The 15,858-nt window shown below is 42.3% G+C and overlaps 1 protein-coding gene across 2 annotated transcripts in view; it reads right to left on the bottom strand.

Moving 5' to 3' along the window:
• ARHGAP26 (Rho GTPase activating protein 26) overlaps nucleotides 1-15,858 on the bottom strand; it is a 537,491-nt gene that overhangs the window by 380,593 nt on the left and 141,040 nt on the right. For both annotated transcript variants that reach the window (XM_060240533.1, XM_060240534.1), the window contains exons 4-6: nucleotides 15,679-15,750; nucleotides 13,148-13,249; nucleotides 8,521-8,631 (exon numbers count right to left, since the gene is read on the bottom strand). In XM_060240533.1, coding sequence (XP_060096516.1) covers nucleotides 8,521-8,631; nucleotides 13,148-13,249; nucleotides 15,679-15,750 — 285 coding nt within the window. The remainder of the gene's footprint in view (nucleotides 1-8,520; nucleotides 8,632-13,147; nucleotides 13,250-15,678; nucleotides 15,751-15,858) is intronic.

Here is a 15,858-nt window from a genome sequence, read left to right as displayed (position 1 = left end):
AGCGTCCCAACTCTAACCCTTGGAGTGGAAGATGGCATTTGAACAGTCATGGCATGACAGAGGTTGATAGTGAATCAGACCCCTGGTCCAGCAAAGTAAATATTGCATTCTCAGACTCTGGCAGCAGCCCTTAAGAGAAGCCATGTTGGATCAGGCCAATGGCCCATCCAGTCCAACACTCTGTGTCACACAGTGACAAAAAAATTTATATATACACACACACTGTGGCTAATAGCCACTGATGGACCTGTGCTCCATATTTTTATCTAAACCCCTCTTGAAGGTGGCTATACTTGTGGCCGCCACCACCTCCTGTGGCAGTAAATTCCACATGTTAATCACCCTTTGGGTGAAGAAGTACTTCCTTTTATCCGTTCAGCATCTCTTGCAGAGTTTTACTAGGACATGGCAGGGACTGAAGCTGTGAGCGTATGCATGCCAAGCAAATTGTCACAACTTCTTTTTTAATTTGTGTGTGATGCTGCCACCAGGAATTTAATTCCAATCACTTTATTTAATGTTCCCCACTGAACTGAGCCCAAACTTTAAGGCTTCTTTGTTGGGCTATGTGGCCTTGAAGATAAGACCCTTATATTTTAAGATCACAGGACTCCAACAAAATAAATTTTGTTTGTACAATAAGCATATCGGTTTCAAGATGTTTATAGCTTAATTCTCTAGTGAATAACAATAACTTCTGACAGAGGTGTCACTCTCACTTAACACACTCCTCACTCTCAAATCCTCCTTTCTCTTCCTAACTCAACTTTCTGACAGCTTCTGTCTCTCACACAGCTATAATACTCTGACAGTATTACATTTTGGCTTTCTATCAAGCCCTAATATGCCCTCTTAAGTATTTCTACTTTTCTTCTATAGATAAAATCTTAATGTTTTTCACAGCAGTATATGGGATTCTAATCAGAAGACTGTTTCTCAGACTCCACGGGCTGCTGACTGAGCACGACTGACAGTTAACTGCTGTCACTCTGCAGAGAGTTAACTGCTGAGCCCTCCCTCTCTCCCCACACACATACTTCTTAGCTCAGCCCACACTCCCTCAGGCACCAACTAATCACCTCACTCACTCATTCCCCCTCTTTCACCCTCCTTTCTCTACTGCAACTTAAGCAAAAAAGGTAAAGGTAGTCCCCCTGTGCAAGCACCAGTTGTTTCCGACTCTGGAGTGACGTCGTATCACGACATTTCCACAGAAGACGTTTTATGTGGTGATTTGCCATTGCCTTCCCCAGTCATCTACACTTTCCCTCCAGCAAGCTGGGTACTCGTTTTACTGACCTCAGAAGGATGGAAGGCTGAGTCAACCTGGAGCTGGCTACTTGAACCCAGCTTCCACCGGGATCGAACTCAGTTTGTGAGCAGAGAGCACAGACTGCAGTACTGTAGCTTTACCACTCTGCGCCATGAGGCAACTTACCAACCATTAAAGGAACACACATCCATAAATTCAAATCAATACACAGATGCTCTACCAGTGAGTTGCAGCCCCTGCCCTTCTCAATTCTTTGCAGCTGTTAGTAGCCTGCCAGCAGGGGGGGTTTTGAGCAGAAATGCAGTTGGTGTCAGGGAGCGTGGCCTAATATGAGTTCCTGCAGGGCTTTTTCTACAAAAAAAAATGAATGCCTGCCAGTGTCATGCACAGAGAATTTGAAGGTATTTCCAGTTAAGACAGGAATTGTAGGAAGCAAAGGAAACTGGAGTTATTTATGAGATTTTCTGCAGAGGCTGGTGAGGGTGTGTCTTTCTCCCCAGCACAGTATCCTCAGTCTCCAACCCATTGTGTAAATGAACCCCACCCCACCCCCAACATGGGCTGACTCTACCACTGAGGCACAGCTTCTGCCTTTCTCATGCAAAGTAAAGCATTCCTCTGGAGTTACTGGTGTGATTGTGAACAGAGACAGACTCTCCCCCCTCCCCACTTCAGCACAGAATCCCTGCTCTCCAACCCAGCATGGAAAGGAGCACAATGGCATGGCTGACATCAGGCCCATGATATCCAGCAGTTGCTGGCCCATGATGCCCAACAGTCGCTGCCTTCCTGTGTAAACATTGGGTCTGCCAGGAGGACTTGGGCTCACGTTGAGCGAGGACTACCCTCCGAGGGAGGGTTTGTGAGCCACTAAGGGGGAGTCAGAGCAATGTTGGTAGCATAGGGCCCCAAGGGTATTGAGGAGTGTGTGGCAGAGTGGCAAGGCTGTTGGGGAGAGAGAGAGGGGCTGTGTGTTGTATCTGGCCACCTGTGTGGGCCATTTACAGGCAGGTAGAGCTATATTGGCAAGGGCGGCCTGGAGGCAGCTCAGCAGGGCACCAGACACTGGGAGCCATTCGGGAGGGCTTCTAAAGGAGAGCAGATAGAGCAGGGTGGGATATGTGTGTCTGTCTGAGGTAAGAGTGCCTCTGAGGGTTTTTCCAACATTCCCAGTCTGAAGTGGGTGGGGGACAGCTGAATGATCCAATAGGTGTGCAGAGTGGTGGGTGATGGGCCAATGGTTTTTGGAGCACACGTTTCAACCAATGTGAGAGCTTCATTTTGCCAAAGCCACTATGGTTTTATTATTATTATAAAAGGATGTTGAAAACAGGCTAGTTTGTGACAGAAATGATACTGTTTTGGCAAGCTCACGTGCATGACATAAAGAAATCTAAACTCTTCCGTTTTCAATAAATTCCAGTTTTGCCATGATGTTTAAATCCCACACAACAACACAGTTGAATTTCTGGTAACAATCATGGTCTGTGAGATGTAGTCAGAACGCCCTTTTGCACAGGCACAAGCAGCTGGAATTTGATTGAAGGCTTCTGAAAGCAGGAAGAGGGAGGAAGCACATGTGTGAGACAACAGGCTGAACTTGTGTTCATCACAAAAAAAAAACAACCCTGATAGTCTTTTGTGAAGGCAACCTCAATATCCTGCTCAAATGTTAAATACTAGGGATTAGCACAGACCAGGAAAGCCTAGTTCAGTCTGGGGCTTGCAAATCAGGCAGCCCTGAAATGAACCCCTGAACAAAAAACCCCCCCAAACTGAACCAGTTTGGGTAGCATGCCTGCATCACTTCCAGGCGGCACCAGGTCCACCCCATGTTACCTGGAAGTGACGCAAGCACATCAGCTTATGGATGACGTGGGTGCACCGGGGGCAGGGCCTGACACCACCTGAAAGCAATTGGCCAAACATGTGAGCCAAACCAAGCAGAAAAACTTGGTCAGTGTTATGGGGAAGGTTCTTTCCCCAGACCTCGGCTTATCTAGGATTCTAATCTCAGTGCAGGGTAAGCAGTATAAAACAGTTATCTTTTACTTCCTGTCAGAAGCCATTGCAAGGGGACAGAAGGGCTGCCTAAGATCTCAAATGTGCCTGTAGCACATGACTGTGCTGAAACACAGAGACATGGACTAGTGAGGGTGGAGGCTCTCAACAAGCTCAACGTGCGGTGGGGTTCCAGCTCCCTTCCTTACCAAAATCAAGACACCAACTCAAGGCTGAAGCACAATTTTATTCTCCAGGAATCTCACTGCTTAGATCGTTGTTGGCTCCCCAGCCAGAGTTGCTCAACTCCCACCTTCTTGCACCTCTGCCCTAGACCCAGCTCTTCATTCACACTGGGCCAGCCAAATGCAGAGTCCTTCAATCCCACGCTGCCTCCCAGAGCCTCTGAACTATAAGCATATGTTCTTTCCCCAATAACTGGCCCCATGGCCAGCGCATGGGAGTAGGCAAGGTAGGTGGCTGCCTGGGATGCCACCTCACCTGCAGGGTGCCGTTGGGTGCCCTCTCCACCCATTCTGCCACTCTTTTGTCTGCCTAAGTCTCGGGCAGGAGAAAGGGACTGTGGGTCTCTTCTGCCGGGCTCCTAGGCTGTCTCCCCTGCAAGACAGCTGTCCGGATGGTGCACCAGTGTGTGCTCTCCTCCAAGCCCAGCTTCCTAGCCGGGCTTGGAAGAGAGCGGTCTCACTCCAAGGCTGCCTCCTCCTCTTGCAGGGGAGACAGCCTGGGAGCTGGGCAGAATGGCCCTGCAGCCACTTTTGGCTGCCCAATACAAAATTTTCTCAGCTTGTCAGAAAGGGGGACTGGCAAATATTAAATCTTCCACTCTATATGTGACTCAACTGTAAATCCTACATAGAATATTCTGGGGCGCAGATGAATGCTCTAAACAGGGATACTGCTGATGCTTGCTAGACATGTGGAAAACATGTAGCCATTTTAATGCACACATATTGGGAAATGGCCATGAGTTAAATTCAGGACAATGAAGGGTAAATAGGTTAATCCAGTTCCAGAAACATATATGGTTTTCTGATATTACTATTAGGAAACATTCCAGTTACTTGTAATATAAAGAATCAATAAGGAAAGAATCAAAAGAACTGCATTGGTTGCTAAAAGACAGGCACTGCATAAATGGAAAGTTAAAACTCAGAGGACACAACTACCTGATTGTCAGAATCAATATACCTAGCAGGCAAGAAAAATAATAATCAAAATATAAAATATATATGGGCAAAAGTTATGCAAACGTATGTATATAAAAATAACAGAGACAGGAAACAGGAAACCAGCCAGGGAGGCAGTGGGGCCCTTGGATGACCAAGGGGTCAAAGGGTTACTGAAGGAGGATAGGGAAATGGCTGAGAAGCTGAATGCATTTTTTGCCTCCGTCTTCACTGTGGAAGATGAGAAGTGTTTGCCTGCTCCAGAACCACTTATTTTGGAAGGGGTATTGAAAGACCTGAGTCAGATTGAGGTGACAAGAGAGGAGGTCCTACAACTGATAGACGAATTAAAAACTAATGTCACCAGGTCCGGATGGCATACATCCAAGAGTTCTGAAAGAACTCAAAGTTGAACTTGTGGATCTTCTGACAAAAATTTGTAATCTTTCATTCAATTCAATTCAATCTGCTTTATTACGGTCCATGGTGTGGCCTTTACCTAGGCATACGCGCTAGGTACATCTATTCTTTGTTTAAGGGATGCCTGAGGTTCTCTGATTATAAAATCAGAAATATGCTGTTATCAGATTCTAACCCCCAATTTACATCTAATTGTGCCAAATTCTTGGTGGCAGCTAGTAGAATTCATGAGGGTTATGTAACGAAGGGGTCTTGAAACTGTCTGTTTTTTTATTATTTTTGAATATTCCCAAGCTTGTATTTTACTTTATCCTAATCCCTGAGTACTCTGTATACTACCATAAATGTTATTGAAACTGAAACAATTGTTAATCAGTATATTTTAATATTTTACTGGAGCTGTATAATCTTTTAATTTTTTATCTGTATTTTTCATATCATATGTTTTACCTTTTTAGGTCCCTCTAGATTTTTACAATTTTTCTGGGGGTGTTGTTGGCCTGCATTGTAATCTTTCATTGATATCTGCCCTCCGTTCCTGAGGACTGGAAGGTAGCAAATGTCACCTCCATCTTTAAAAAGGGTTCCAGAGGAGATCCAGGAAACTACAGGCCGGTCAGTCTGACTTCAATACTGGGAAAGTTGGTAGAAACCATTATCAAGGACAGAATGAGTAGGCACATTGATGAACATGAGTTATTGAGGAAGACTGGGTATGGGTTCTGTAAGGGAAGATCTTGCCTCACTAACCTGTTACATTTCTTTGAGGGGGTGAACAAACATGTGGACAAAGGAGACCCGATATTGTTTACCTTGACTTCCAGAAAGCTTTTGATAAAGTTCCTCATCAAAGGCTCCTTAGAAAGCTTGAGAGTCATGGAGTAAAAGGACAGGTCCTCTTGTGGATCAAAAACTGACTAATTAATAGGAAGCAGAGAGTGAGTATAAATGGGCAGTCTTCGCAGTGGAGGACGGTAAGAAGTGGAGTGCCGCAGGGCTCAGTACTGGGTCCCATGCTCTTTAACTTGTTCGTTAATGATCTGGAGTTGAGAGTTAGCAGTGAAGTGGCCAAGTTTGCAGATGACACTAAATTGTTCAGGGTGGTGAGAACCAGAGAGGATTGTGAGGCACTCCAAAGGGATCTGTTGAGGCTGGGTGAGTGGGCGTCAGTGTGGCAGATGAGGATCAATGTGGCCAAGTGCAAAGTAATGCACATTGGGGCCAAGAATCCCAGCTACAAATACAAATTGATGGGGTGTCAACTGGCAGAGACTGATCAAGACAGAGATCTTGGGGCCGTGGTAGATAACTCACTGAAAGTGTCAAGACAGTGTGCGATTGCAATAAAAAAGGCCAACGCCGTGCTGGGAATTAGTAGGAAGGGAACTGAAAACAAATCAGCCAGTATCATAATGCTTCTGTATAAATCGATGGTGTGGTCTCATTTGGAATACTGTGTGCAATTCTGGTCACCCCACTTCAAAAAAAATATTATAGCATTGGGAAAAGTCCAGAAAAGGGCAACTAGAATGATTAAAGGGTTTAAACACTTTCCCTATGAAGAAAGGTTAAAACGCTTGGGGCTCTTTAGCTTGGAGAAACGTCGACTGCGGGGTGACATGATAGAGGTTTACAAGATGATGCATGGAATGGAGAAAGCAGAGAAAGAAGTCCTTTTCTCCCTTTCTTACAATACAAGAACTCGTGGGCATTCGATGAAATTGCTGAGCAGTCAGGTTAAAACGGATAAAAGGAAATACTTCTTCACCCAAAGGGTGATTAACATGTGGAATTCACTGCCACAGGAGGTGGTGGCAGTTACAAGCATAGACAGCTTCAAGAGGGGGTTAGATAAAAATATGGAGCAGAGGTCCATCAGTGGCTATTAGCCACAGTGTGTATATATATAAATTTTTGGCCACTGTGTGACAGAGTGTTGGACTGGATGGGCCATTGGCCTGATCCAACATGGCTTCTCTTATGTTCTTAATTTTTCTTTTCAGCTTTCCTTGTTCTGTCTTTCAAGCCCTTCTGCTAATTTGGTTGTGGATATGAAAGTAAGACTACTAAAGATCCTTAGCTTCTTCAACAACTTACTTGTAAAATATTCCATTCCTGATGACCTTCTTGCTGTCTCAGTAGACAATCAGCATCTCAGAGACTGGGTATTTAAGTGCGATGCCATGTTAGACAGACAATTAATTTTAAAATGTCAGTCAGCACTTTGGTTTAAATTATTTAAGTTTGATCATTCTAGGTCTCCCTACCTGGTTAGTATAGCTAACCATAACCTCAGAGTTGCCTTCACATCCTTGCACTTTGAAACAATGCCAACGGCAATGCTCGCTGGCCGTTACAGTAAAATCCCTAAGGAAGAGCGTCTTTGTATCTGTGGCATTTCTGTGAGTGTGGATTTACCTCATTACATTCTTAACCGTCCATTGTATGCTCAACCCAGGGTAAAAATTCTCTCTGGGATATTAACTAATCTACATGCCTATTCAGATCCTGAGAAGATTGTATTTCTGTTAGCTGACGTTGATGCCAATATATCTCACAAAATGGCATTGTATGCCCTTGTAGCGAAGAAATTACAGGCCAAAGCGGTTTGCACAGGTGCCAATTAACTACTGATTCTGTGGTTACTTTGTGACTGTAATTTTTGCTCTTATTTTGTGGTGTATTTTGCCCGGTTTGTTTCATTTGCGGTCTTTAATATTTGTTTATCTTCTGATGAATTTTTCATAATTTGTTTCACCGTTATATGATATTTTACTTATATTGTATTCCACTTGTACATTTTATCTCTATGAACCTCGTTGATATTTTTGTTTGTAATAGCCTATGGCTTAACACAAATAAATAAACTTGACTACTGGTTGAAGAGGCAAATGGTTCATTCAAAATAACCTTTATTTGTGAGGATCTTATGCCAAAGATCTGAAATTGCCAAGAGCTGTGTTGAAGGGAAAACCGACAGAGGAATGAAAAATATAAATTAACATACACAGGCTAAATAGTTGAAATTATACAATGTATGAAGAAGAAGAAAGAAGAAGATGACTGCAGATTTATACCCCGTCCTTCACTCTGAATCAGAGTCTCAGAGCGGCTTACAATCCCCTTTTTCACCATCTCCCACAACAGACACCCTTTGAGGTGGGTGGGGCTGAGAGAGCTCTCCCAGAAGCTGCCCTTTCAAGGACAACTTCTACGAGAGCTATGGCTAACCCAAGGCCATTCCAGCACCTGCAAGTGGAGGAGTGGAGAATCAAACCCAGTTCTCCCAGATAAGAGTCCGCACATTTAACCACTACACCAAACTGGCTGTCTAATAATAAAAATAATAATTTATTATTTTAATTTATTATTCATTATTAATTATTTGTTATTGCAATTAATACACCATTTCTAAAAAATACACTAATTATCTCCTAGTGTCTGGAAACTGGAAACCCAGCATCTGAAAACTGATTGAGTAAGACAAAACTAACTTTCACCCATGAAACAGTTAGTAGGCCAATTTTTGGGGTGTAAACTGCAAACCAGGAACAAAAGACATCTTAGCTCTTCCTTCTATATTACACAATAGATCACAAAACAGTAGCAATGCTTTGCAAGCTCTGAATGTTTACTTACAGGTTCCACAAATTCAAACATCTTCCTCTCCTGAACTTCCTGTACTTTGAAAACATATTCCAGAGAGACTTCATAGAAATGCTGCCGAACCAGGTCCACCTGGTTGTCTGCCTGTCATTTATCATAGGAATTAAAGAAACAGATCAGCAACTAAAATATGGCTTCATTTGTCCATTTATTTTTACAGCATAATGCTGTAAAAATGCTGATAACATATCAAGACCTCAAAGATCATTGCCCATTTCTGACTGCATCATCAACTACCCCACAAGTGAAAATAGAACAATGGATTTCATATCATTCCAAGAAACTCTGAGATTCCCTGGAAGCTTCTCAGGGGCCTCTCAGTAAGATCAGTAATTAAAGATATGCTTCCCTGAAAGACAGTAACCACTATTTTCCATATTCCCCTGCAATGCACCACCACAGAAGAATGATGGTTGTGTTCCATGTCATAACCACAGTTATATCCAAAAGTCTTGGCAAACCCCTTATATGAACACAGTGTGATCCAGGTGGGTAGCCTTATTGGTCTGAAGCAACAGAATAAAATTAGAGCCCAGTGACACCTTTAAAATCAACAAGGTTTTATTCAAGGCATGAGCTTTGGTGTGCATACAGTCTTCTTCAGATATAATACAATGGAAGCATTCAGACTTATAAAGGCTGGACAGCAAACTAGCATATAACATGATAAAGATACTTTAAGATATGCGGCAGCGGAAACAAAACAGTAACAACCAGTTAAGTGTATAGGGTCAACAGCTGTATGAATTTAATTAAGGGGAACAATAGTTCAAGCAATAAATATGTCAAGATTAGTGATAAATGTGTAACAGAATCCTTTCTAATTGTGGGAAGTAAACTGAGACTTCTTTGCAATGCCCCATTCATCTCCTCTTAAGCGTGCAGGTAACAAACAGCATTTTTTTTCACTTTTGTTGGGGTGGAGTGCAGTGTCATGTAGGGAAATATATTTCAATTTTCATTGCATTACGTTACGATTACTATATACAAATACTATATCAATATATTGTTCGATAGAAGTGTTAGTCGACACATGAACTATTGTCTGTGACTGAGCCTGATACCCATGATGCAGCTGTGTGTTGTTAATTGTGCACAGCATCTGATCTTCTAAAATTACCACAAACAAGCCACTCCACATACATCTGTCATTGTAATGACATGCTTCCCCTTCTGAAATACTAGCTCAATACCTAAAACTGTGAATATTTTATGCCTGAGAACATGTGGTCTTTTGCTTCCATTTGGAGGACACATAGTTTAGATGCCTTGTTCCAAATTGCAGCATCTAACCAAAGTGCTAGGCATCCAAAGATGTCACAAAGCTTTTGCATCAGAATTGCATTTATTGGTCCAAAAAACTAATGCAGGAGCCCACAAGAGGTCAGCACCCTCAGAGACAGATGTGCTTAATGACTAAATACTGGTCTGACAGTCTGCATCAAGAAACATGCAGTTCTCAAATACCTCAAAATATTTCTTCCTAAAAATTTGCAGAACTAAATGTGAATAAGAAAGATGTCCACAAGGTGGCACCAGATGCCCTACTGCAAAAGAACTGCCAGGTTATGGTCAAATCAATTTGAGAGCTTCAACATGGTGTTTTTGCCCTGACTACCTCTTGCCCAAATAGAACTGCTGCAGTGATGGTAGAATTAACACCTGGCAAAATTCCTAGAGGCACAGGAGATTACTGATGTCTAGATCGAGAGATCTCCATTCCACAGTTTAATTTTTTTTTTCTTCAGCCTTCTGTATCTTTTTACCTTCCTCTTCATTTTGCTTCCCTTCCCCTTCAGCTACCCTGCATCTAGGCTTTCCATTCCAGAGCTTCCATGTCTTTTGTGTCTTTGACCCAGCTACCTTTCCAATCCTCAACCTGCCCCATGGTGTTCCTTTTTCCCAAGATCCCCTGGGAGATTTTCATTCCAGCAAAATGACCCTTATTTGTTCCCACCAAAGATGAAATGTGAATTTCACACCAATCAATTAATTGGTATTAGAGTTCTCCCTGCCATAACAGGGGTCATTTTGTAGAAAAATAGGTGGTGGAGCTCATCCAGGGATTGTTACGCAGCTGCACCTACTATTCAATGGAGAAGGTAGGTAGGTGGGGGGGAAGAGGGGGAGCCCCTCAGGAGCTGCGCTCCTGTGAGCTCCTGCTGAATTGAAGGCCTACAAATGATAGTGCTCCTTGTCATAATGTTACTATAGATTTTACAGTACAATGTCTTTAGACTTATCTGCTAGGGGTTCAAAAGTTTAGGAAAGCCTCTTTTTCAATGGCATAAAAAAAAGCATTTTCTGTGACATCTTCCCACTTCAGCATTCTACAAGATGAAACACGGGATTTGTTAAACGGTCAGACTGCAGATTGCTTTTATCACAGACAGGCTGCCAGAAACAGGCTCTGCAAGCTGTTATGCAAGCCCTATATGGCCGAGGACCTGCCTACCTAAGGGACCGCCTCTCCCCATATGTTCCCCAGAGAGCACTGAGATCCAGCTCTCAAAATCTTTTAACAATCCCTGGGCCAAGAGAGGCTAGATTGAAGACAACCAGGGAGCAAGCCTTCTCAGCAATGGCCCCTCGATGGTGGAATCAACTTCCAGAGATGGTGCGAGCCCTGCGGGACCTGAACCAATTCCGCAGGGCTTGCAAAACATTTCTTCTTCAGCTTGCTTTTAAGACAGAACCTGGCTAAACTGATTTGTAGCCATCTAGCCATCTTATGTATGATTATGACGTATAGTATTTATAGCACCTATTTTATCTATTTTTAACTAATTTATTTATGTAATTGATTGTATCTAAAATTGTTGCTTATATTGTTTTATTGAATCATGGAATTCCATGTCTGTGAGCCGCCCTGAGCCCGCCTTTGGTGGGGGAGGGCGGGATACCAAAATAAAGTTGTTATTATTATTATTATTATTATTATTATTATTATTATGTAAGCAGGCTCATCTTCAGGTAGATTATGAGATATAAAATAAATGATGATCAACATGTGTGGAAAACATCCCATGAACATGCTGTTTCTAGCAGTACAAACATAATAAAAGTAATGCACAAATCCTCAGAGAGTGGGGGGCGGGGTTAAAATATTCCCAAGGATATGATTATTGGTGGTAAGGAATTTTTACCATTTTTGAGGCAGCTGTTTATCATATTTATTTTTAACCTTGGTTTGCATCCATCCCATAGTCTACTTTTTAAATAAGTGTTTGAACCTAATGGTATTGTGTGATGAAAAAGCCTAAGATGACCATGCACACAAACATGTTAATACATCTTATTTCAGCCACTAATTCGTCCATTATCTAATGGTTGTGCCCCCTCAGGGTATGATACGTTTCCGTTCTCTTTCTCAATACCATGAAAACTCAGATTAAAAATAACATCCTTAGAATTGCTCTGGTGAATTCAAAGGAATAGCACACTGCTCATGGCGGCCATCACTTGGTGAACTTAGCTACCTAATATTAAATAAAGATAAAATTCACTCTGATTTCATTAACTACATCATTTCTCGCTATACAGTTCCAAGCAATCTCTTGCGAGCCTCAGGAAATAATCATGATTTGCATCAATGGGTGTTTAATGGGAACGGCATAATAGACCGTTCGTTAATTGTTCGGACAAGATCGTCCCCATAGTATAAAGATATAGGGCGTTTTCCCACAGAGCTTACCTTGGAGTGACGTCCCTCTTCACCGCGCAGTGTCTGCGCGGATTTCCCACCAACTGCTCCGCATAACCAGGAAGAGACGCGGCTTTTGCGTCGCTAACGTAAACTGGTTTTTAGCGGTTTACATCTGCGACGCAAAAGGTCCGGCACTTCCTGGTTATGCGGAGCAGTTGGTGGGAAATCCGCGCAGACGCTGTGCGGTGAAGAGGGACGTCGCTCCGAGGTAAGCTCTCTGGGAAAACGCCCATAAAGAACCACCTAAGATCCACATATCTGGCGGATATTACCATGTACAAACTTAGATCAGCATTTACAGCTCTGCAGTTTCAGGCCATGCCAACAGAATATCTCCTGGGCTGATATTCTAAAACACCTCAGTAACAGTGTATTTCGATATACAAAACTTCTGCAGAGGACCTCTTCCGTTATGTTATGGTTTGCCCACTGTATTCAGAACCTAGACACAAATTTCTGACTGAAATAACAGATCAATTCTATATGGCATCTGATATGGATAAGCTAATATTTCTGTTATCAGATGTTGATTCTACGGTCTCTTATAAAGTAGCAATTTTTGCTCTGGCTGCTAGCAAAATCGGGGCAAAGGCAGTATCCAGGTAGACAGGAAAATGATGTTGTTAACTGGACAATTAGAGCCTGACTATGGAACTACGGGGACGCTGTATGCAATTAAGAATGTAAATACTCTAAATTTGAATGTTTTAATTTTAAAGTCTTTGACTGCTTTTAACTTGTAAGTTGCTGTAATTGTAATGGCCAATGGCTTTATGCAATAAATTTTACTACTACTACTAGCTCATGGCAGTCTGTGCCTTGAAATGTATAAACAGATTTCTGAAAACTGTCACAGGACTGTGTGATAAAAAGAAAACAAGGAATAATGCTCACCTCTTGAAGCTGAGATTCTTTTTTCTTAGAAGACAGGTTTAAGTGCTTTTCTAAAACACCACAGTATTTCTCTGTCTCCTTATCATACTTTTTCTTAGCTTCCTGACCAAAAAAAAAAAGAAAAGAAAAAGAAAAATTATACATAGACAAGCTTTTATGAATGACTGTACTGTAGCAGTTCTTCAGAGTCTTCCTTCACTCTCTGTAACGGCAGAAGTGAGCTGTGCCAACTTTGTGTCAGGGCAAAGTCAAACATTACCCATTTCTACGTGGGCAACCAGCCTCCAAGTAAGACAATAAATGTACCATATATCATTTAAAGTACAAAAGCTCTTGTCACCATACGTAGCACGATCAGGGAGACGCAATCTGAATTCCTCACCACATATTTGGAGAGGTAAACTTTTAGCAACTTATGAACTGGTGAATTAGAAAACTTGCCAAAGCTATATCAAAAGAAGATGGTCCAATAAGATAAATCAACTTCTTTACTGACACATAAACACTTCCATGAAATCATAGCCACCACTACGTTGTTGAAGACTTTCATGGCCAGAGTCCATTGGTAGTAGATTTTCTGGGCTGTGTGGCTGTGGTCTTGGCACTGTGAGACCTGACGTTTCGCCAGCAACTGTGATTGGCATCCTCAGAGGTGTAACACAGAAAACTAGAGTTTTCTCTGGGGACAAATGGTGAATTTGACCCAGAGAGAACTCCAGTTTTCTGTGTTACACGTCTGAGGATTCCAGTCACGGTTGCTGGTGAAACTTCAGGTCTCACAATACCAAGACCATGGCCACATAGTCCAGAAAATCTACAACCAAATAACCACCACTGGCTCCAAAATTTAGAGTGTGCACATTTCCTCCTTTCCTTCTTCCCTCTCATCCTGCCTGTTCTTGACTTACAGTACAGGCAAGCTGTAGTTTACCATTGTGTTCAAAACGGATAACCAGTAATCCCTCCTAGCCGGATCTGAAAATCCAGTTCAAATGATGGGCTTGGATCCAGTGCAATATTTCCATGAACTGAAGATTTTCACCCACGCAGCATGACTTTCTTGCCTCCCACCTCCCACTGCAGCCCAAAGTGTCCCCCAAATTATTTATTTATTTAATGTATGCCCTTGTTTTTCTCTTAAAGGGGACAAAAAACGGCTTACATCATTATCCTTGCCTCCATTTTATCCTCACAAGAACCCTGAGAGAGTATGACTGGTCCAAGTTACCCATTTGTGGCAAAGTGGGGATCCAAACCTGGGTCTTTAGTTCATAATTACTACAACCAAAATGCTGTTCCAGAAGGCCAAGGCCAGAATTTTGTGAGACACTTTAGGCTACAGGAGGGGGGAGGGGACAAAATTGTACTCCTTCCATCCATGGAAATACATTGCATCCAAGCTCATGGCATCCAATTCTGGTTTGGATAGCAAGTCCAACTATAGTTTTGCCACTTTTGACATAATGAAACTGTGAGATTAGCCTTAAGCCAGAAGTCACAGATGGGACTGGAATGCATGTGTCAAGGCAGAAGAACTGTAGCATGTTCCAAACTATGGTTTGAAGGCCCGGGGGCATCAGATCCAAACTGAGACACGATGTCTAGTCACCCAAGTATTCACTCTTTAACATCCATTCAAGGCTTAATACGCCGTCGAGCTGTGTGTGGTAGGGGAATCTTTTTTTGTACTTGTACTAGCTAATTGTTCTGTAAAACCATTGTGGGGGTAAATGTACAAACATGTTTTGATTATGGTCCTCACTGTAACAGTACACTAAATCACAACTAGCACAACAAGAATTCCACTTGGTGTCAGTTTTAGGTGCTATTTGAACTCAAACACCAAAATCAGAATCTCAGCAATAAAGAGTTTACAAGAAGCTTCTCTTTTATAAAAAGTTGGCTAGAATCTCTATTTCTTACCAACTAGTTGTTATAGTAACAAAGCAAGACAAGGGAAAAGGTAAAGTGTATCAGAACAGCAAAGAAAAGATTAACACAGGCCTGGAGTTTTACTCTCAAAAATATCAAAGCAGAGAAGAAGGGTTTTAAGGAGTGGGAAAGCCCAAAGGGAAAAAATATTTTGCTTGTTAATTGCAGTAATTTACAACCCTCTTCCCACCTCAGCTGCTGCACCAGTGCCCTTTTCCAGACACTCATGCAGACTTGGCTTATGTGACCGCACAGTGAGCAAATAAAGACAGTATCTGATTGTCACTCTCGGTTGGTGCAGGGATGGGAGGGAATTGCCACTTGTGGCAAAGCAACCATACCTCAGCCAGATTGCCTCAGCAGAATGGACACAGTCCTTCCCCAATGAACACTTTCATGCCCTTTTGAGGCCTCCACCAAATTGTTGAAAGAAGGTAAAAATGGTCATAAAGCCTTCAAAAAGCGACGCCAAAAACCCCAAATGACCCAAATATAGTATCAAATGTTTCCAAACATCCAACACAGTGTGTCAAATGTGACTTTCTAATCTCCTGGGTAGAGAAAAGCTGAAAATAAGCATTCTCCAGTCTGCCACCTACCTTAGCAGCACCAATTTGTTCTTTCCGAAATTTCTCCAGAGGTGTGATCAAGACCTCACTAGCATTCTCGATCTAACAGAAGAAGAAAAAAATGAATATATTATCCATCTTTCCAGTACTAAGCTTTTTCTCTCAAAACACCTCATTCAATTACTGGTATAATTTTGTCTGAATAATGCA

The sequence above is a fragment of the Heteronotia binoei genome, chromosome 5 (genome assembly GCF_032191835.1).
Source record: "Heteronotia binoei isolate CCM8104 ecotype False Entrance Well chromosome 5, APGP_CSIRO_Hbin_v1, whole genome shotgun sequence".
In the NCBI taxonomy this organism is placed as follows: domain Eukaryota; kingdom Metazoa; phylum Chordata; class Lepidosauria; order Squamata; family Gekkonidae; genus Heteronotia; species Heteronotia binoei.
The sequence above is the reverse complement of the archived record's forward strand: the minus strand, read 5'-3'. Positions and strand labels throughout refer to the sequence as shown.